Source organism: Dromiciops gliroides, chromosome 3, assembly GCF_019393635.1.
Source record: "Dromiciops gliroides isolate mDroGli1 chromosome 3, mDroGli1.pri, whole genome shotgun sequence".
In the NCBI taxonomy this organism is placed as follows: Eukaryota; Metazoa; Chordata; class Mammalia; order Microbiotheria; family Microbiotheriidae; genus Dromiciops; species Dromiciops gliroides.
Window position 1 is genome coordinate 178169720 of NC_057863.1, and position 24213 is coordinate 178193932.

Sequence of the window (24213 nt, forward strand, 5' to 3'; positions counted from 1 at the left end):
GGCCCAAGGGAAAGGAAACCAAGAGAAGTCCTTTGACTTCTCATGGGGAGAAGGCTTGACTGAAGTTTCAAACCTGAGTGATAATGGTGCTATCAGCAAAAATCAGGAGGGAAGGTTGGAGTTCTGGTAAATACTAATCCTTGCAGTGTCCTTGAGACCAAGGCCCACTGTCTAATCTTAAAGATTCTTGGAGGACTCCAAACCACAAATTGCTATGCACACAGTTGTTCCTTACATTCAGGAATGTAGAATAAGCTAAGACTAATAACATGTTACACTTTTAACTTTTATAGATCCTTCTTGACAAGGGACCAGGCAAATAAGCTCAATATCTTCTCCTATCTGTGTATGTGATTATGGAAATAATAGACTTGTCTTGATATTAGAAACTGAAGGAAAACAAGTATTATGATTTTTAATGATAAAAAACCATGTTGGTGGGTAGCTAGGTGGCACAGTGGATAAAAGCACCAGCCCTGGATTCAGGAGTACCTGAATTCAAATCTGGCCTCAGACACTTGACACTTAACTAGCTGTGTGACCCTGAGCAAGTCACTTAACCCTCATTGCCCCACAAAAAAAAAAAGAAAAAAACAACCCAAGGGGCAGCTAGGTGGAGCAGTGGATAGAGCACCAGGCCTGGATTCAGAAGGACCTGAGTTCAAATCCGACCTCAGACCCTTGACACTTACTAGCTGTGTGACCCTGGGCAAGTCACTTAACCCCAATTGCCTCACCAAAAAAACCCCAAAACCCAACCCAGAATGATAGCCTTCCTCCCAAGTTGTTTTTAATAGTAGTTCTTGTTTTGTTAAATTTTATGTTGTAAATTAATAATGGGGTGATCCTTGGAATTTAATTAGTATACTGTACATCAATTTAATAAAGATCTAGAAATTTATATTTAAATAGAAGTGATAATTTTAAAAATTATTTTTATTAATCACCTAACTGCAAGCACCCTTACCTAATATCATTAATTGGTTCTAGCAGTATTCAACATTATAAAGTAACATTCCAGAATCAGTTTGTTTCATGGGAGCAAGGTTATACAGTGACCAGATAAAAATATTAAAGCAGCACAGTGTGAGATACATGTATAGAATGTTTTTTTGTAATTTTAATTCAAAACATGGAGTAATGAAGGGCATGGTATTAATGTGTAAGAGCTGATGAAATTTGGGGGGGGTGCTTTAGGTTGATACGCTACAACTGGCAATAGGTTTTCTTCCTGCATGGCCCCCAGATAAGTGATTACTACAAACTACTTTTGAAAAGTATGAACATTTAAAAAATAAAAAACTTCTTGTAAGTGTATCAGTTCTTAAAATAACTTTGTAGCCAAAACACTGGGTTAGGCTTAGGAACTAAGAGACTGTCTTTTAACATATGTGGCAGGGATTGTAATCTTTCTAAGCAAATAATCTTATACAGCTAACAACAAATTAGGTAGTATTTTTCTGGGTATAGTTTACTAATTTTGGTATTCTGTTGTCTCATTCCATGTTAATGAGCCATTATAAATTGTACATGTATTTACTATCTTTTTCAGCCCAGCATGTGTTAAAATGCACATTTTAAATAACATCCATCTTTGGAGTACCCTGCTCTGCAAACTTGGATCATGAAGGTAATGGGAAGAATTTGGTTTTGCATCTTGATTTCACTATTTCATTTGATGGTGTATGCTGCAGAACATGAAGATGTAGCAAAACATGCAATAAAGTTGCATCGTGGGAAGGGAGCAGCTATTACTCAGAGAAAACAGTGGGTTCTAGACAATTGTAGAAAACTGTCTGGTCTTCTTCGACAGAAGAATGTGGTTCTTAACAAGCTAAAAAATGCAATAAGAGCAGTGGAAAAGAATTCTGGACTGTCCGATGAAGAGAAACTCTTTCAGGTGCACACCTTTGAAATTTTCCAAAAGGAATTGAATGAAAGTGAGAATTCAGTCTTTCAAGCTATCCATGGACTCCAAAGAGCCCTGCAAGGCGATTATAAAGATGTTGTGAACATGAAAGAAAGTAGTAGACAGCGACTGGAAGCTTTGAGGGAAGCTGCGATAAAGGTTAGTTCTTTCAGATTTTATTAAGTGTTCACAAAGAAGGTGCTGCTATTCATTTTGAGTTAGGAACAAATATAGAGAACAAATAGAAAAATATTCAAGTTGCTAATATTTCATTAGAGGTAAACCACCAAAAGTATCAGCTTGCAATAAAATACATGCTCATGTCTCACATCTAAGAGAACATTTTTTCTTTAATATCTTAGTATTCTCATATATGACATTGCTCCCAGAATAATGAAATATGCAGTGCACTCCATATTACCAAAAACCTTAGCAGTACTAATAATTCAAGTTATGTATATTCTATAATAAAAATTAAAGTGAAAATATATGGGAGAACAAACTTTCATTTTCATAGACATTTTATACATGCTGTATACATTACTATATCTTAATATGTATTAATTGTAGTTTTTTACAGTATAATTATAATCAGGAACATTTTTATTTTTGTTCATGTTTCTGAAAATATGCTTGCATTTTCCTTAGTTGTTGACTCATCCTTGTAAGAACATTTTTAGCCACAATCGAAAATCTGGTTATGTTTTTAGGATGCCTTTATATAATAGTGACTAAATTCTCTAGTGCAGATAGTGATTACAATTTAAAATTAAAATGGACTATATGTTAATTCTTTAATGTTCCAATCCCATATTAAAATTTTTAATTAAATACTCAAATTTTATGAGGGAAATCTATACATAACTTTGGATATTTATTTGACTCTGGCAGAGGGTAAGGTAAGGGTTGGGGATTTTAGGGTGCCCTATCATATGATTTCACAGATGAGGGGCTGGTTCCTCTATGGGAGAGGAAATCCTATTATAGACCAAGAGCTGCTCACAGAAAAAGGACATTTCAAGGTGTGGATCCTCTAAGAAAGGAGGTTGAAGTGCTCCAGGGTGAAGCAGGACTTGTGGAAACTCTAACAAGAGGACCTAGGCTTTTCTGGGAAGGAAGGCCTCTTCTCTACACCAGGCTTGTTACCCAAAGTGATAGACCACTACGTGTGTCAGATTAGTGACCACTGAGAATGTGGTGTCCTTGGGGCTTCATTTTATCTGTGTAGCACCTGGCCTATTGAAGCTTTCCTCCCTGGCCCATCCAGTACCTCATCCCTTGGAGCAAGGAATAAATAGTTTCAATTGATAGATGCTGCTTAGATAGAATGTGGCTCCCTGGGACACCACACTCTCAGCTATCACTTGTCTCCAGGGTATACTTATGCTGGGAGAAGTGAAGGCTCATTTCTATCACCCTCTGCCCCACAGACAACCTACAGCTTGTGACCCTGCTCTGACTTATGCTCCCTTGCTCCTTCTAGGGCCTAACTACCATTCTTCCACCCTCCCCTCCCAACTTCTCACTCCCTACCTCTATGGAGACACGACTAGCAAAGGACTCTGGTCTATTGATGACAAAAAAGAGAAAGTGTATCTCCTCCCCAGAAATGCTTTTTAAAAAAAAAAATAGAGCATTAGCAGGTCTTTGACATGATGCTGCCCTCTTCCTTCTCAGCTGCAGGTATATTCTTTTTTGGTGGGGCAATGAGGGTTAAGTGACTTGCCCAGGGTCACACGGCTAGTAAGGGTCAAGTTTCTGAGGCTGGATTTGAACTCAGGTCCTCCTGAATCCAGGGCCGGTGCTTTATTCACTGTCCCACCTAGCTGCCCCTCTCCAGAAATGCTTAACATCATGTTCTTCGCCCCTCTACCCCACAGATGCAGGTACCTGGGGAAAGTCCTAGTCACCTTCCTCTACTTATGATGACTGCTGGTTCCCTTTGAACAGTGCCTTTTAATCCTTCATTATCCTTTCTTTCACTACTTGCGTGGTTTTGAGCATGTTACTTTACTTCTCTGGGTCTCAGTTTCTTCATCTGTAAAATGAGGAACTTATTTTAGATGACTTGTTGTAAGGTCCCTTCCAGTTCTATGAATTAAGCATTTGTTAAATGGCTGCTATGTGCCAGGCACTGTTTTAGATGCTGGGAATAAAAAACCTAAATAAAATAATCCCATCCCTGCTCTTGTGATGACATTACAACACATGTACACATATAATTATATACAAAGTAAATATGTGGCAGTTAAATACAAAGTGGTTATGGAGGGAGCCCACTAGGGAGTCAGGAAAGACTTCACGTAGAAGGTGCCGCTGCCCCCTTTAGTTAAGTCTTAAAGGGAGTGAGTCATGGCCTGTATATTAAAGAATGATTTTAGGGGCAGCTAGATGGCGCAGTGGATAGAGCACCGGCCCTGGATTCAGGAGTACCTGAGTTCAAATCCGGCCTCAGACACTTAATACTTACTAGCTGTGTGACCCTGGGCAAGTCACTTAACCCCAATTGCCTCACTAAAAAAAAAAAAAAAAGAATGATTTTAGCCTGTGTTTTCCAGGAGAACTTGGCTGTCTTTAACCTTTTTCTAGACTGGAAAATAACTGGCCCCGGTGGCTCTCTGGTTATTGATCATTTCCCCCTTGCTTTTGAATCTGGTAGCACAAAAGGATCCACCTGGCTACATAGCTAGTAGACAATAAGGCTTTGTGGATTCTTCTGCTTTAGTCTCATTGAATTAGTGAGGACTGAAAACATTTAAAATTCCTAAAACCACAGCATTAGCCTAACCCACCAAATCACCTGATTGCCATTAATAATCTCATCACCTAATACACTATATATATAAATATCTGATACAACATAAACAATATTTTTGCATATCACAAACCATTTGATTTAATTATGAATTCTTAATCATTGCTAAATGTTGTTTCCATCATTTAAGCTTCTTGTTGCAAACCCTATGTGAGAATGTCCCTTTTGCATCTTTACCTCACATTTACCTCTTCACCCCAATATCCAACTAAGCAAGGAGCTTTTGTAAATGTCCCATGTTGGCTGGATATGACGGCAATGCCTTTAATACCAATTATTAAGGAGGATAAGGCCAGAGGATCTCTTAAACTCAGGAGTTATAAGCTGCAGCAGCCAGTTTATTATTTACACTAACTCCAATGTGGTGGACCCTGAGCGGGGGTAGGGATGCCAAAGGGAGGGGCAAACTGGTCCTGATGATAAGTAGTGGAATTAGCTGTGAGTGGTCCCCACACTTCCAGCTTCAGTTAGATGAGAGGGAAAGAGGGTGATATTCATGGATGGATGGATGGCTAGCTTTGCAGCTTTAGTCGTGACATCCATTTAGTAACTTGCCAGTAGATTAGCACAGCATTCACGCTGAGTGTTATTGCTTCATTTGTCCTGTCTTAGACCTTTTGTGTGTCCATATCCAAATCTCTCTCTCTCTCTCTCTCTCACACACACACACACACACACCCTTTTCACATTAGTTGATCCACAACAAAATCATTCTGAAAAGAATAGTGGACATAGAGAAAGGAGGAACCTTGATTTGATATCTGGCACTGATACTTAAGTAGAAGTGGGATAAGAAGTCATTTGAGGCAGGCAGTGTTGAACAGTGGAAAGCTCACTAAATTTGGAATCAGAAGTCCTGGCTTCAAATCCTTGCTCTGCCATTTATTATCTATGTCATGTTCAAGTCACTTTTTTTGAACCTTAGTTTCCTCATGTATAAAATGAGAGGATGGAACTAAATGACTTACTTCCAAAGTTATTCATCTTTATTTTATAGATGAGGGAATTGATATTTAGAGAAGTTAATAATACCTACACTGTCTTCTTCCCAGGGTGGTCAGGAGGATTAAACGAAGTGATACAAACACACACACACACATAAATACAATGCTTTACAAATCACTTGTTTTTTTGCTATAAATGACTGAATGACAAAAGTATTTATTAAGCATTTACTATGTGTCATTCACTCTGCTAAGTGTGTGCTAGGGATACAAATACAAAAAGCAAGACTTTTTTTGCCCTTAAGGAACTTATATTCTAGTAGGCAAAGTTAGCATATGTAGGGAGGGGAGTGATGGGCCAAAATGGTATTTTGGTCTGAGAAGTCACAGGAATGTCACAGTGGAGTCCTTTTCATGAATAAATTATGATAATAGTTACTACATGATAGCAAGTTAATTATAACTGACACTTATTAAGCATTGAAAGTTGAAAAATTACTTTTAAGAGTATCATGTGGGGGCAGCAAGGTGGCACAGTGGATAGAGCACCGGCCCTGGAGTCAGGAGTACCTGAGTTCAAATTCGGCCTCAGATACTTAACACTTACTAGCTGTATGACCCTGGGCAAGTCACTTAACCCCAATCACCTCACTTAAAAAAAAAGAGTATCATGTGAACCTCATGACAGATCACAGTGAGATATATGTATATGTAGGAGGGGAGGATAGACAAATAACTATCCCTACTATGGATGGGGAAACTGAGGCTCAAAGAGGTTATAGCTTACCCAAGATTATTTAGGTGTTACTAAGCCCTTTTCTTCCTCTGCAGTATCTCTCACATCTGTTCTCTCCTTTCTACTCCATCTCCCACCTCTGTGGCTTTGCACTATCACCCAAGCTTTGAATGTTCTTTCTTCACCTGCCTCACAGAATCCCTCTTTTCCTTTAAGAAACAACTGAATCGGGGCAGCTAGGTGGCGAAGTGGATAGAGCACTGGCCCTGGATTCAGGAGGACCTGAGTTCAAAGGCGGCCTTGGACATAACACTTACTAGCTGTGTGACCCTTGGCAAGTCATTAACCCTCATTGCCCTGCCCTCCCCCCCAAAAAGAAAGAAACAATTAAAGCACCACCTTTCTTGCTCCCAGCTGCTAGTGCCCTCCCTTTCAAATACCTTAGTTACTTTGTATTTATTTCCTTTATCATGTATATACTTATAAAACTTCTTGTTGACTCCCCTGGTAGAAATTAGAAATTTAAGTTCCTGGAGAATAGAGATTGCTTTTTATGTTGTATTGGTAGCCCCTGGCACAGTACACTTTAAAAATGCTTTCTGATTGAACAATTTTGCTTCTGTTAAAGCCACTTTAGTTCAGGCCTTCATGACATCTCACATGTACTGTTTTAACAAGCTTCCTTTCTAGTCTTCCTGATCTACCCATCACACTGACATTGTATGTCTTCCTAATTAGCATCACTCTTTTTCGTAGACAAATTCAGTGGCATTCAGAAATGCCAGTGGCTGGCATTTACCTACCAAAAGAAGGGCAAACTTTCCCCTGGTATTCGAGGCTCTAGCAGCTTTTTTGTGTTCTCATTCTACTCTCCTGCAAATGCTTTGCATTCCAGTGAACTCTTCTACTCAAGTCCTTCTAGTTTTGTGCCTACTTTTTCCACCTCTCCCCTATTATTTAGGGCCTACTTTTTCCCTGAAGTCTTTTCCTTATCATCTTCCCCAAGACTCCTGACTGGAAGTGATTCTTCCTTCTTCAGATTTTTTCTAATAGTTTGTTTTGAACTGGATTCCTACAGGCATCTCAACAGGTCCAAAACAAAACTCCCTCTCTTTCCCCGAGATCCTTCTTCCAACTCTCCTATTGTCAAGAACACTTCTATTTTTCCAAGCTATCTAGGTTCTCCACCTACCTCTCATCCTTTAGTCCAAAGCTTCATAAACTGTGGGTCATGACCCCATATGGAATTGCATAACTGAATGTGGGAGGTCACAAAAAAATTTGGCAACAGTAAAAGGTTGTCTGGAAAGACTTATATGAATTGATGCTGAGTGAAATTCATAGAACCAAGAGAACATTGTACACAATATCAATAGCATTGTGTGATGATCAACTGTGCTAGACAATGCCAAAGGTGGAAAATACTCTTCACTTTCAGAAAAAGAACTATGGGGTCTGAATGCAGATTGAAACATACTATTTTCACTTTTGTTGTTGCTTATTCTTTCTTTCGTTTTTTTTTCTTTTGTTCTGATTCTTTTCTTACAACATGACTAATGTTGGGAAAATGTTTAACAAGATTGTAATGTATAACATATCAGATTTCTTGCTGGCTTTAGAAGGGTGTAAGAAAGGGAGGGTAAGAGAAAAATTTGGAACTCAAAAAAAATCTTTACATGTAATTGGAAAAAATTTTTTAAATAAAATAAAACAAAAAAAAACCTACTAAGAGGTTGTGTATACCTATTTTATATACCTATATACCTGGAGTCGCGTAAAAATTTCTATGGGGAAAAGGGGTTATGAGTAGAAAAAGTTTAATTTAAATCCTGCTTTAATCTAAAATCTCACTCACCCCAGATATCTAATCAGTTGTGAAATCTTATCATTTTTACCTTCATGAGAGCTCTTGTATGTATCCCCTTCTCTCCATGTACCTAGCTACTCCTCTAGTCCAGCCAACCCATCACCTCTCCCTGCCTCACCTCTTCTTACTCCATACTAACCTAAGTGCAGCTCTGGCCATGTCACCCCTTACACAGTTAACTTCTGTGGCTCCCTTATGCCTCCAGGATAATATTCTCTGGCTTTTAAAACCCTTGTCAATCTGGTCCTTTCCAGGCATCATATTTGTTATTTCCATGTCCAGCTTTTGGGCCTGGAATATTCTTCTTCCTCACCTCAGCCTTCCTGACTTCCTTTGACAATCAGCTCAAATGCTACCTTCTGAGGAGGCTTTTCCCATTCTAGTTGCTAGTACGACTCTAAAGTTAAGTGCAATTTATTCTGTATGTGTCCTATATGTACTTATTTATATATAAACATATATATATACACGCGTTATTTCCCCCATTAGATGGTAAGTTCCTAGGGGGCAGGGATTGGTTTTGGTTTTGCTTTGTATCCACTCTGTGGGTAAAGCACAATGCCAGACACATACATAGAGAGTGTTTAACAGATACTTGCTTATTGTTTGAGTGTGTTGTATTATAATTATTTGTTTATATGTTTATCATTCCTATGAGTTTGTAAGCAGAGAAAATGTCTTCATCTTTGTATCTCTAGTGCCTGAAAGAATAGCTCTAGTTGGTCACTCAGTTAAACAAGAATTTATTGATTGCTTACTCTGTCAAGCATTGTTCCAGACACTGGGTGTAAAAGTAAAAAGAATTAAATCCCAGCTTGCAGTGAGCTTACATGATAGGTTATTAACAATTTCCTATTAAGAATGTCTAAAAGGGAAACTGTTTGCTCCCTTAGTAAAGCTGATTCTAAGGAATTACTCCTTTTTCAATCCTGAGAAGGTGGTTTAAGCTGTTATGAACAAGTTGTTGCTTTGGTTTTTATTGTTGTTGTTTTAAATCTCATTCTTAATTTTCTAAAAACTAACCAGGAAGAAACAGAATATGTTGAGCTTCTGGCCGCAGAAAAACATCAAGTTGAAGCACTTAAAAATATGCAACATCAGAACAAAAGTCTGTCCATGCTTGATGAAATTCTTGAAGATGTCAGAAAGGCAGCAGATCGTTTAGAGGAAGAAATAGAGGAACATGCTTTTGATGACAATAAGTCAGTAAGTAGAAAGATTTCTGAGCTTTTTTTTTTTTTACATATCTGAGCTTTACACTGAATCAAATGAATTATTGTTTAGGTGGTTTTATACATTCAAATTTAGACTAGTTTGAATTACTACACTGAATATTTGAATATCCTCTATAGAAGGAAGTTTGTTTGACTTGCTCTCCCAAAGAGTAACATATTTGTCAACTTTAGAGACAGTTGAAGGCACAATGGATGGAGTCCTGGGCCTGGAGTTAGAAGAACCTGAGTTCAAATCCAACCTCAGACACTTATTAAATGTGGGACCCAGGACAAGTCACTTTATTTGCCTCAGTTTCCTCAACTGTAGAATGGGGATGGTAATAAAAGTACCTACCTTGCAGGGTTGTTGTCAGGCTCAAAAGCACTTAGAGTGCCTGGCATGTAGTAGGTAGGCTCTATGTGACTATTTATTTCCTTATCTTTCCCTTCCTGTTTGCTGCTTTTTCAACAAATATAGTTAGTCCCATTCAAAATACATATTAAAAGACCATTCCCTCTTTCCCACTCTTCTTACATAGGCTTATCAGATCTATGACCCCATTCCTTATGTATAGTATGTGAAGCATACTGTGGAGAATGGGGGTGGGGTGGAGAGAAGTAGTGCTGACACAGAAGGGAGAAAGATCACAAGGTATAGTATCAATAAATATCTTTAACAGGAACCATGCCATGTAGTTGCATAAGTTGCCCCTAAGATACCAATTAAAAACTAGAACTGCTACTGAAAATTGGCTTGGGACCTTGAAATGTATGTATGATATATAAAATCTAGCAGTTGGAGGGTGGTGATCATTGGAAAGCAAAGTAAGGAAAAACACAGATCAGAGGAGAAAACATGAAAAACAACTAAAATATTTTTGAAATTGAGCAAGTTCTGTTGAGAAGAAAACTTGACAAACATCTTAAAAGCCTTTAACCTTGTTGAATATATCACCCAAGCCTAGCAAAGTAGGTAATTGAAAAAGAAAATATTTGGAGTTTCTGTAAGTTTCCTTGCTGGCACATTTCTCAACTAATAAGTTGATAAATAATTGTTTTCCTACAATGTAATTAAACTTATACTTAATAGATACAGTAGAATTAATCTTTCATTGCCATTTTGTCAATTTTCTTTTTTCTTTTTTTTTTTTTTTGCGGGGCAATGAGGATTAAGTGATTTGCCAGTGTCCAGTATCTGAGGCCGGATTTGAACTCGGGTCCTCCTGAATCCAGGGCTGGTGCTTTATCCACTGTGCCACCTAGCTGCCCTCCAATTTTCTACTTTAAAAAAAATAACATTTGTTTGACCAAAAAATGAATGCTCATTGAATTCTAAAGCATTTTAAATGCATATTACTGATCATTGTTTTATTTCCTCTTACAGGTAAGAGGGGTCAATTTTGAGGCAGTTTTGAGAGTAGAAGAGGAGGCCAATTCTAAAAGAAATGTTTCAAAACATGAAGTAGAAGATAATTTGGGTCTTAGTATGCTAATTGACTCCCAAAACAATCAGTATATATTGACTAAGCCCAGAGATTCAACAATCCCTCGAGCAGATCACCACTTTATAAAGGTAATATTTAAAATATATATTTTTTAATAATTGTGTACTAGTTCTTATAATTTTTATTAGTCTGAGTATACCAGGTTGTTTGGTGAAAGGAAAATTACTCCAGGCTCAGTAATTTTCCGGAACTCAGCAGCAAAGTGTCAAAGGCTCTTTTATTTCTTTCTTGAGAGAAAGGGTACCGAGAGCAGCGATTCAGTGTGCAACAGGCGAGTGCAAAGAAGGGGAGCACACAGGCTCCTTTTATCTTGTTCCCCTAAAGCATGTTAAATCCCTCCCTCATTCACCATTGGCCAGTACTAGAGAATTACAATCTGGTCCCAAAATCTAGCTAATCAAAAGGCCCATTTAGAAAACCTACTTACATAATTATTCAGTGTCTTAATAGCCAATCAATTTAGAGTATTTCCCAATCCATTGGTTTTGCATATCCTCCTTCCATCTAAGTTCTCCTCCAATGAGATTATCTCATGTTACCATATCCTGATGTTATCTCAGGGAAGTTACACTTTACCCAAGCTTGAGTCTCTAAACTTAAACCTTTTCCTTTTTGAGAGGAGTCCAGAGCCTGTTCTCACACTAGGCATCATTATCTAGATAATAAATAAAAGAATTAGGAACTCTCCTGCTGTGGAAGATTCTGACAGAGCAGTAATTCCCAACTTGTTTTTTAATCTTTTTTTTTTGGGGGGGGGGGGGGGTTATTTATTTATTTATTTTAGTTTTCAACATTTGTTTAGAAAAGATTTCCAATTTCAAATTTTTCTCCCTCCCCCCTCCCCTAGACAGCAGGTAATCTGATATAGGTTATATATCCCAACTTTTTTGAAAATATTAAATACATTATACTTATTCATTTTTCTGACAACTACTCTTCCTCCTAAAAAAGTGATGAGTAGGAGGGCAGCTAGGTGGCGCAGTGGATTGAGCACTGGCCCTGGAGTCAGGAGTACCTGAGTTCAAATCCAGCCTCAGACACTTGACATTTACTAGCTGTGTGACCCTGGGCAAGTCACTTAACCCCAATTGCCTCACTAAAAAAAAAAAAGTGATGAGTAATTTATTTTGTAAATTGACATTTCATTTCAAAATTTTGGTATATCTAAATTAAAGGCATTATAAAATCACCAATTTGAGATTGCAAAATATTTATGTTATTCAAGTACTATAACAAATTTTCTATACTTTGTACGAATAATATGCAGTATATTGTTTGATGAAGAATTGTGAATGACTTAACTATTCTCAGCAATACAATGATCCAAGACAATCCCAAAGGACTAATGATAAAGCATACTATCAACCTCCAAAGAAAGAACTGATATTGATTGAATGCAGACTGAAACATGCTATTTTTCACTTTTTCATTTTTTTCTTTTTTTTCAAGTTTTCTTGTACAAAATGACTAATACAGTAATGTCTTACATAATTGCACATGTAAAACCTATATCTGATTGCTTACCACTTCAGGGAGGAAGGAGGGATAGAATTTGACACTCAAAACTTTAAATAAAAATGTTTATTATCATTTAAAAAAAAGAATAATATGCAGTATAGTGTAATGGATAGACCATTGGACTTAAAGTCAAGAGAATTGGATTTATATATTTAAATACTTACTGGCTGTATGAGTTCATAAGATAGGATTGATAGTACTTATACCCAGTAGAATATAAGCTCTTTGATGGCATAAACTGTATTTTTTTGGTTTTGTATTAGGTTAAGTATAGTACCTGGGGTGAATGAAAGAGTGCTTATGTAACTTAATTTGTAGTACATGACAAATTAATATTACATCATCTCAAATGGGCAGTCTTCTCATACCTCTTTATTCAATTCACTCTCTCATCACAGTGACTGTTCTATACATTCTCATATTTCTTCAGGTTGCCCATTGTGTCCCTTCCTCCTGAGAGCCTCAGGATATTTCAGTGAAAATATTAAAGCCATTCACAGAGGGCTTTCTCTTTATCTTGCCTTACTTAAGCATTGTTTCCTGCAATCTCCTTTTTTTACCCTTTTCTCACGTGAAGTAGCCCTTCCTCCATTTCATACTCTGCTGAATATGAGATGTCTAGAATGCATCTACTTTAAGATGTCCAAATGAGTTTGGTAAGTCAAGACTGGAGCTAAGGAAAGTGTAGAGCTGGACAAAGATATGGAGAGTAGCAGATGGCAAAGCTCTGAGGATATTCAGGAGCAATGGCAGGGCATTGACCAAGAGGGTAGGGAATTCAAGAATTGGAGTGGAATGGGACTTGGAGTACCTCCAGCAGAGGCAAGGATGGTAGAGAAAAGCATCCATAAGAGAGGAGGTGTCCCATGTCTGGTGAGGAAGGAAAAGCTCTGTGGTTTCCCTCAGTTGCCACATACAGTGTTAGTCTATCTTCTGGCTGCTTGTTAGTAGGCAAAGACATTTGACCAGAAGGTATCAGAAACAGGAGGTATATGATTTTTGTTTTAGTTTTTCTTGACATCTTTAACTCTCATACTGGAAAAGATAAACTTTAAATATAAGCATAACTCATTTTTGTATAATAATTTCAGGGAAAGAAATAACAGGGCAAAAACTAGGAAGGATCATATTATTGGCTAATAGAAGACCTATCTTCTGTTTTAGTATGTTTCTCTTCTTTGGTCTTGCTTCAGAAAAAAACACTGTCTGGTGAGCTTGGACAGGTGCAAAAAAAAAAAAAGTTAAGAAAATTCCTCATTGCCATAGTAGTCTATAAAAAGAGCATCCTTGTTCATTCCACGTTTTAAAAATTTTTTAATTTTTGAAATATATTCTTTTTTAGGACATTGTTACTATAGGAATGTTATCTTTACCATGTGGTTGGCTGTGTACAATGATAGGATTGCCAACAATGTTTGGTTACGTTATTTGTGGTGTACTACTGGGACCCTCGGGACTAAATAGTATTAAGGTAAGAATAAGGTTTACATCTGTTTCAATAGTTAATTGATTTGAAAGAATATGTCAGAGATGGTTAAATACTAAGAAGAAATTTGCACCTGAACTCATAAAGAAAATAGTTTCCCTTAAACGAAATCATTGATAAAGTGGTCTTTTATTATTCTTCAGAAGAAAACATCCCAATGTTCCTAGTGGTCAAATCACCTAGTTCTGTAAAGTTGTTGTTTTTTTTTTTTAAATTAGATCTGATTTAGAGATTTCAAGATGCAGAGTTACTTTTAAGCAGGCATTTATTTAAGTGAACACTAGATTATAATTGCATTGAATATTACCATAGAAGGAGAGAAGAAATAATTGTGCTCTCTAAAGATTGTCTAATAGACTAAAAATGCTTTTGTTGCCTATGCTGAATATCTCTGTACTATATTTATTTTTTATATAATGTTGACAGTCTAATCATTTATAAAATTTTAATAGACACCTGCTATGTGCCAGGCACTATGCTGGACTTTACAAAGAGACAAAAATGGGAGCAGCAGGGGGCAGCTAGGTGGTGCAGTGGATAGAGCACCGGCCCTGGAGTCAGGAGGACCTGAGTTCAAATCCGGCCTCAGACACTTAACACTTACTAGCTGTGTGACTCTGGGCAAGTCATTTAACCCTCATTGCCTCCCCCAAAAACCCAAAAAAAAACCCCAAAGAGACAAAAATAAAACAATCTTTATTCTCCAGGTACTTACTTTTACATATTAGTTCATATTTTAGTGTGTTTTAGGCATAAGTCTACTAGACATAATTTTATCTTATTTAATATTAATCTAATATGCAAGCCATGTTTTTCATAGTCCAAACTGGCATAATCCTTATATCCCCCTCAAGTCTCTCTGCCCCAAGACAATTTTAGACATTTATAAGAATTTCATAGAAGAAAGTCATATGTAAGTCCTTTATCTAGTGCGCCACCTAGTTGCCCGCCTTTTCCCTTTTTTATGATCTCACTAGGTCAAAGGGTATGCACAGCCCCATAGCCCTTTGGGCATAGTTCCAAATTGCTCTCCAGAATGGTAAAATACATAGGATGTGGCAAGTAAAAGTTCATATGTAGCTGATTATTTCACACAGTACACCTCACATTCCCTCTTAAAAACTTTCACAATTCCTTCCAGAAGGGTATTCATCAGGAATAAATGTACAGTTGTTGATGCTGCTGTTTTGTCCTGGAGGTGGTAGACACACTGTTATGAAGTTATAATCTCTTTACCCTGTAGTGGTACTTCCTCCTATTTGGTCAGGGAAGAGACTCTGTTCTTTGCTTACAACTCTATAAAAACAAAAGCTCATCTATTGTGGAATTCATTAATTCATTATTGAAGGTCCTGGTTTTCAGCAGCTGTTTTTGTAGTTAACAGTAAAAATTTGTTATAAAAGAACTGTGAAGAACTTAGGGAAATTACAGTACATCTACAGAGAAAGAACTGGTGGCATCTGAAAACAGACTGAAACACATTTTTTTTTTGACAATTCCTTAATCTGAAGTTTTGTTTTTATCTGTTTTCTCTCACAATCTAGATAAGGTAGAATTGTTTGCCATGACTACTCATGTATAATTTATGTTGAATTGTTTGAGTTCTTAGGGTGGGGGTGGAAGGGGAGGGAGGAAGAGAAGTTGGAACACAGAGTTTTAAAAAAATTGATGTCAAAATTTGCTTTTACATGTAATTTGGAAAATGAAAGTCTAAAATAAAAAAAAATAATAAATAGATAAATAAAAGGGGAATTTTTTTAATTGTTATAAAAGTATTTTAGCAGTTTCTCTTGTAACTGCTTAATTGCTCAAGGCAATTTCAACAACCCCCTTTAATTTCCAAGCTTAAATGAAATTAAAACAAAAGTACCTGCTTCTTAAATGATTCTTAAACTTAGATAAAATTTAGCTGAGACTAAAGATGAAAGAATCCTTTGGGGAAAATGCACACACGCATATAAAGACAGTTGCACGCATATGCGCGCACGCACACACAAACACCTTTAGCCAAGTCATTTTGTCTAAGAACCTGGGCAAAATTGGCACGTTTCATTTTTCTATTTGGTGACTTGACAGAAACATTTTTTTATGTACCACCTAGCTGCCCCGGCTACATTGTTTCTTACAGTGCAATAGAATTCCATCACATTCATATATTATAACTTGTTTAGCGATTCCTCAATTAATGGACATTCCTTCAATTTCCAATTATTTGGTATACTCCAGATATTCTTGTACTTAGGGTTCTAGCCCTCATTCTTAGATCTCTTTGGGCTGTAGACCTAGTGGTAATATCTCTGGGCCAAGGGGTATGCAGTTTAATAGTTTTGGGGGCAGAGTTCAAAATCGTCTTCCAGAATGGTTGGGCTAGTTTACAGGTCCCTCAGCTGTGCATTAGTGTACCTATTTTCCCACATCCCCTCCAGCACTTATTTCTCTCTTTTGTGATGTTAGCCACTCTGATGAGTGTGAGGTGGTACCTCAGTATTAGTGACTTAGATGATTTTTTTTCATGTGGCTATTGATAGTTTTGATTACTTCCTCTGAAAACTGCCTGTTCATAGCCTTTGACCATTTATGAATTGGGGAATTCTTTCCTTGTTTCCTGTTGCTAAAGATCCAATAACATTGAGATCAGGCATGCTCAAGAAATACTTTTGGTCATTTTGGAGTGCTTGACCAAAATTAGTCATTAAATTCTCCTTCTCCTGTCTGAGAGAGAAATTAAGTATATAGAGAGGTGGATCAGTGGAATAGAATAGGTACAAATTACACTACAGTAAATGACTATTGTAATCTAGTATATGATAAACCCAAAGATCTAAGCTTTTAGAACAAAAACTGCTGGGAAAACTGGAAAATAGTATGGCAGAAACTAGATATAGACCAACATCTCATACTATGTGCTAAAACAAGGTTGAAATGGATACATGATTTACACATAAAGGTTGTTGGCATAAACAAATTAAGAGAACATGGAGGGGCAGTGGATAAAACATCGGCCCCGGAGTCAGGAGGACCTGAGTTCAAATGCGGCCTCAGACACTTAACACTTACTAGCTGTGTGACCTTAGGCAAGTCACTTAGCCCCAATTGCCTCACTAAAAAATTTTTTTTTAATTAATAAAATTTTTAAAAATTTTTTTAAAAGAGAATATGGAATAATATATCTATCAGATTTATGGACAGAGGAAGAATTTAGGACAAAAAAATAAAGAAAATAAAACAAAATATAAAATAGATCATTTTGATTATATAAAATTAAAAAGGCTTTGTACACACAAAACTAATGTAACCAGAATTATAAGGAAAGCAGAAAACTGGGAAAGGATTTTTGAAATAGTTATCTCTCATAAAGGCCTCATTTCTCAAATATATAGGGAACTGAGTCAAAATGTATAAAAATACAAGGCATTCCCCAGTCAATAAATGGTCAAAGGATATGAACAGTTTTCAGACAAAGAAATCAAAGCTCTAAATCCCTATTGATCAGAGAAATGCAAATTAAAACAATTCTTAGGTACCATCTCATACCTATCAGAGTGACAAATATAACAAAAAAAGAAAAATACTGGATTTTGGAGGGGATGTGGGAAAACTGGGACACTAGTCCACTGTTGGTGGAGTTGTGAACCGATCCAACCATTCTGGAGAGCAATTTGGAACTATGCCCAAAGGGGCTATAAAACTGTGTATACTCTTTGATCCAGAAATACCACTGCTAGGTTTGTATCCCAAAGACAGCCCAAAAAAGAGAAAAAGACCTATTTGTACAACAATATTTATAGCAGCTCTTTTTGTGGTGGCTAAGAATTAGAAATCAAAGGAATGCCTATCAATTGGGGAATGACTAAACAAACTGTGGTATATGATTGTGATGGAATATTATTGTGCTATAAAAAATGACAAACAGGATGATTTCAGAAAGGCCTGGAAAGACTTGTATGAACTGATGTATAGTAAAGTGAGCAGAACCAGGAGAATGTTGTGCACAGTGACAGCAATATTGTTTGATGAAGAACTGTGAATGATAACTATTCTCAGCAATACAATGATCCAAGACAATCCCAAAGTACTATTGATGAAACATACTATCCACCTCCAAAGAAAGAACTGATATTGATGGAACACAAACTCTTTTTTTTCTTTTATTCAAGTTTTCCTGTACAAAATGGCTAATATGGTAATGTTTTACATAATCATACATGTATAACCCATATCTGCTTGCTGCCTCAGGGAGGTGGAAGGGGGCGGAGGAAAGGTGGGATAAAAATGTTTATTACTTTAAAAAATTAATTATGAGTGAAAAGTATCATATCAGGCACAATTAACCTATTAGATGGTTTTACTTAACTCTTTTCAGGGAAAGTCCTTTGTGAGAAAGGGAGTTTAGGTCTTAATTGAGACCTGTCATATTAGCAATTAAAAACAGTATGAATATTTCAAAGGGGGAAGCAAATTGGTAGCTGCCTTTAAGTTTTTGAAGGACTGTTGTGTAGAAGAGGGATTAATCTTCATAATTCCTTCTTTACCTGACTGATCAAAAGCACACCTAATGTTCTAGTTATATTTTGGTGTCACTTGGTTGAGAGAAAACAGAAAGTTTATCAGTTCCTTGTGAAGTAATACTTACATCTTCTACAAGATTTCTTTATTTAAAAAAACCTCATGATGTAAATATATTATATTGATTCAGATTACATTAATGAATTTGTAAAAAAAAAAAGGTAATGAAACATTACTTTTATATAGTTATATTTCTAAACAGTTTCAAAAGTGCTTTTGAATTTAAGAATTTTCTTTTGGAAATGATAAGCCATTTTTACAAATATATTTTATGTTCACAAATGTTTCTGTTTGATAAAATACATCTGGAAATAAAGTACTTGGCTATTGAGTTAAAATATAATTTATATTACTGACAATTTGGTTCTGAAAAGAATTAATTTACCTCAAATAATGGAGACTTGCTTTTAGTGGGAATGTCATCTCACATATTTTATCAGAGTATTAGGACAGACCTATTAAATGAACCAGTGGCAAACTTTTAAATATAGGTTTATATTATATATTAACATAATATCATTTAGATTTTGTGTATTGTATGTTAATATAATTATATGTAATTAATACAATTAATGTATTAGGCTCATTTAAATATATACATACGTTTATATTGATATATGTTATTTTTATGTCTTTGTCTTACAGTCTATTGTGCAGGTGGAGACATTAGGAGAATTTGGTGTGTTCTTTACTCTATTTCTTGTTGGCTTGGAGTTTTCCCCAGAAAAGTTGAGAAAGGTATGTGAGAATTTGTTTTCCAAATGTTATTGAAATACCCTAGCATAGTGTTTTGGGACCATTCATCCTCTTGACTATTTAAAACTTATTCATGTTAGGACTATGATATGCTTTATACTATATAATCATGTGGCCTGAGTGTCTTTAAAAAAAATCATATTAAGTAGCAATAGCAGCTTTTAACATCGAGAAGAAATAACAGACCAATGGAAGATGCTACATATAAATGAGATCTAGAAATTTAAATGGATCAGACTTTTGACAGTGACTGAAAATTTGAACTTTGAAAAGTTGAGAAACTAATGTTACAAATGGAAATAAAAATCTTAACTGGCAAATACATGATCGAAAAGTATTTGAAAAGTGAATAGTAGGTAAGACTATGTATCTGAAGAGTTGTTAAAATGTAACAGGAGTTGATTATTCTCAACTAGTCCATCCTAGGAAATATCAAGACACAACAGAAGTACGCCCAGGCCCTAATTAGACTCCATCTATGGCCCCTGATGATGATAGAGTATAGGAAAGACACATGTATCATCTCCCCTTATTAGAATTAAGCAGTTCATCCTTGTTCAGTCTCTTATGATTGCTTGCCTGTGTTTAACTTTTCACGTTTCTCTTGACTTCTTTGTATTTCAGAGTTTCTATGGAGCTCTTTTTTTTATCAGTAATGCTTATAAGACCTATATTTCATTATAGTTCCATCTTTTCCTCTGGAGGATTATACTTAGTTTTGCTGAGTATGTTATTCTTCACTATAAGCCCATATCCTTTGCTTTCTAGAATATCATTCTCTAGGCTCTCCACTTCATAGTAGTGGTTGCTATCTCTTGTGTTGTCTTGACTGTGGCTCCCTAGTATTGAATTCTTTCTTTCTGACTGTTTACAGTATGTTTTCTTTGACCTGGAAGCTCTGGATTTTGGAGATCATGTTCCTGGGAGTTTTCATTTATGGGGTTTCTTTCAGGAGGTGGTGACCAGCAAATTCTTTTTATTTTCATTTTGTTCTCTGGTTCTAAGGAATCTGGGCAGTTTTCTTTTAAGGTTTCTTGAAACAGGATGCTTAGGCTCTTTTCATGGCAGGTATTCCAATTCTTAATTTTTTTCTCCTTCATCTCTTACTCAGGTCATTTGTTTTTACTATGATATACTATACATTTTCTTCTAATTTCTTTTTATTTAAAAAAATTGTTTTAATATTTTTTGTTTTCCAATGGAGTCGTTGGCTTCTATTTTTTTTTTTAGCAATTTGTTGCCTAGGGAGGGTTTTATATCTCTTGTGTTCCCTTTGAGTTCTTCTTACCTCTCATTTCTTTTCCAATTTTCTCCTCTCATACTTTTGTTTCATTTATAAGAACATATTTAACTCTTCTAAAATTAAAAAAAAATCTTGCTTATCTTTTCCAAGAATTCTGGCTGAATTTTTGTTCAAGCTATGTTTTTCTTTGAGGCTTTGCTTACAAATATATTAGAGGGAGCAGCTAGGTGGCGCAGTGGATAAAGCACCGGTCCTGGATTCAGGAGTACCTGAGTTCAAATCCGGCTTCAGACACTTGACACTTACTAGCTGTGTGACCCTGGGCAAGTCACTTAACCCCCATTGCCCCACAAAAAACAAAAACAAACAAAAACCCAAATATATTAGAATCACTCTCTTTGTGGGGGGTTGTATTTTGAGTAGCACTGGCACTATAATAACATTTTATGACTGGATTCTTGTTTTGTTTCTCATTTGTTTTCTTTCTTCCTGACTTCAGACTTTGTCAAGAGTTCAGTCTCTTCCCACTTCAAGCAGGAATATTTGGGCTAGTCTTGTTGTTGCTTTCTTGGGGATATTGAGTGTTATGTTAATTCAAGATTATTTCAAGGACAGCTCCAGCTGGGGACATGTAAGCAATCAATACTCCTAAAGTAGATTGCTTAGGGCAAACTCTGAGCACTGTCTCCCTGGTCTGAGCTTTACAAGTTTCTGACATGGGTTTTGGACTGAGGAAAAGGCCAATGGGTTTACTCTATTTGGTGTTTGAGTAGACTGCTGTAGGAGTCAGCCATTATTAGCCAGTTGGACAGCCCTGCTGGTTTGGGGGGATAGAACTGCAAGCTCACCTTTTGGTGTGAGATTCCTAATCTAGTTTTTCTGCTGCAGACTTTAGACTGGGCTAGAAGTTAGAACTGAGACCCCATTATGTTCCTAGGGTACAAGTCACACACCTTTTGCTTGCTTCTAGACTTGCTTCTTTCTCAGTACATAGCCTAAGGTTATAATTGCTCCTCACTTTGGAATACCACCCCTATGCACAGGCCTCCTCCTCAGTCTACCAGGGATCTGATGGTTCAGAACTGCCTTTTTTCAGGAGTCATTTGGGGAAAAGTGGGATTCACGGTGCTTCTTTGAACTATTCTGACATCTTGGCTCTACCACCTATTTACTTCTTTTGTAAAGCCTATTCTGAATCACTTTAATTTGTTGATTCTCAAAATGAGTTCTGCAGAAGTCTTCCAAGTGCTTTGGTAATATTAGGTGTTTTAATGTGACTGTACCCTTTTATTTGTTTCTGGAATTCATTACAGGAATAAAAATTAAAAAGTAACTCATAAGGTAATGTAAGATGTAGGATAGGAGGAAGTAGATTATAGTATATTACGAAAAATGGTTTGTGCATTAGAAAAGGAATAAAATAATTTACCAAGGATATGTAAAACTTGAAAAAGAAGTATGGCTTATCTTGTAGCAAGACCTATCCTTGATATTTTTAAACAGTTTTTCAGCTTTTTGGATATAGCTTCTGGAGGATTAATGGAAAAATATGGACATGAATTATATAGAGGTTTTTGAGGTGATGCGATCTTTTAACAGTTAGTGGAGTGAAAGCACAGATTCATCTAAGTATTTAGCTATTTATCTCTTTTGTGAGTACCTTGTGATAAGGAAAAGAGTCATTTAAAAAAAAATACTTGTGTACCTAGTGCCTAACACACAGCTTTTGCTCATGATAGGAAATTTATGAATACTTGTGGAATTAAATTAACCCTCTGTACTTATGCCTTTTCATTTCACCTAAGCAAAAATAGAACCATTCTACTTATATTATTCAGGGAAGCAATTTTAACTAGATAGATGGTCTTGAAAATAGGCTTTGTTTTCATTGAAGTAACATGAACTTTAAAGAATTGAAAACTGCTGGTTTCAAGTCTTGAAAGTACCCAGAGTCTATTTGATTATATTAGATATTCAGCTTTTCTATATGTTATCATCTTCTGTGCTTTTTCCATGTTTTTTTTAAAATTTTCAGTAGCCTCACAGCCATATCTCCTTAATAAAAAAAAAGCCACACCTGCTTACATTATATATATGTTTGTTGAATATAACTGTGTGCATCCTTAACCTCTCTGCTGAGCTTCATACATAAAATCAGAGGTTAGGCTAAATAAATTCTGCCCCTTCCAATTTTAAAAGTTTCTGATTCAGTTCATATCATTTCACAGTTTGTTTTTTATCAATTGGAGCCAGTTCTCATATTGCCAACAAAAGTGCTTACTGCCGCCTTGTGGCCATTCAGTGTTTTGGGAATCTCAGTCTTAGTGAAACGTAATATTTCATAATTAGACAAAGCATACTCTTACAATCTGCTTTTAAATTGGAAAAGAGAAGAATTTTTTAATAATTTAAAACTTTCTTTTTAAAAAAATATTCCCCTATTCTGAAATAATATCTTTCTTCTTTGAACTCCTCTAACAATTAGGATCATAAATTTAGAGCTGGAAGGGACTACAGAAGCAATATGATCCAATCCTCTTATTTTACATATAAGGAAACTGAGGTCCACGGAGGTTAAATAAATTGCCTGAAATCACAGAGGTATAGTGTTAGAGGCAAGATTTGAACCCAAGTTTTCCCCATTGTACCATGTTGGCTTGCTGCCTTCCTGTTATCAGTATCTTTCCTAAATGTTAGTATCATTATTTTGGCAAAGACATCACATCTATTATAGGATAGATTCAAATTATAATTTAAATCACATTTTGTTATATGATATTTCACACGTTGCACATCTAGTGTACTAGGCAGAGACTAAGATTTATATGCTACATTGTATCTTTGCTGGAGTCATGGGTATGGTGGGATTCAGCAAACATTTCTTCCATTTCCCTAATCAAAACAAAGTACAATTTCGAGCAATTCTTTAGAAGATGTTATGAATTTTGAATTTAAAAATAGCCCTGAAAAGTAAAATAGAAAGTTTTTCAGCTCATGTTCTTCTGTAGAATTAATATAAAATTACTATTTTGGAATTTGTTGAGTCCATGATTTCTTTCTTTCTTTCTTTCTTTCTTTTTTTTTTCTTTTGCTGGGCAATGAGGGTTAAGTGACTTGCCCAGGGTCACACAGCTAGTAAGTGTCAAGTGTCTGAGGCTGGATTTGAACTCAGGTCCTCCTGAATCCAGGGCCGGTGCTTTATCCACTGCACCACCTAGCTGCCCCCCAGTCCATGATTTCTTAAATGGGTATTTAAGTGAAAAAATGAATTGCCAAGAGTTCCAGTGGCATCACCTGTACTCATCATCAATATAGATCCTATCCCTTTGTGATTTGTATTCACAAATTTCCATAAGTCCACCCTGTACTGGAGGCCTTATTTTTTACTTTTATTTTTTAAATTTTGTTGAGGCAATTGGGGTTAAGTGACTTGCCCAGGGTCACACAGCTAGTGTCAAGTGTCTGAGGCTAGACTTGAACTCAGGTCCTCCTGAATCCAGGGTCGGTGCTCTATCCACTGCGCCACCTAGCTGCCCCTGGAGGCCTTATTTTAATATTTTGGAGTTATCAGTATAACACATGCATCCATTATTTGTCTCAAATTCTGGATACCTGCCTAATCTGGTGCCTCTTTGCTTATACATAACTTAAGTA

At 36.2% G+C, this 24213-nt stretch overlaps 1 protein-coding gene across 1 annotated transcript in view; it reads left to right on the forward strand.

Moving 5' to 3' along the window:
- TMCO3 (transmembrane and coiled-coil domains 3) overlaps positions 1–24213 on the forward strand; it is a 68445-nt gene that overhangs the window by 10516 nt on the left and 33716 nt on the right. Inside the window, exons 2-6 of the mRNA XM_043990591.1 lie at positions 1553–2068; positions 9298–9477; positions 10870–11058; positions 13851–13979; positions 19206–19298. Coding sequence (XP_043846526.1) covers positions 1625–2068; positions 9298–9477; positions 10870–11058; positions 13851–13979; positions 19206–19298 — 1035 coding nt within the window. The 5' untranslated portion in view covers positions 1553–1624. The remainder of the gene's footprint in view (positions 1–1552; positions 2069–9297; positions 9478–10869; positions 11059–13850; positions 13980–19205; positions 19299–24213) is intronic.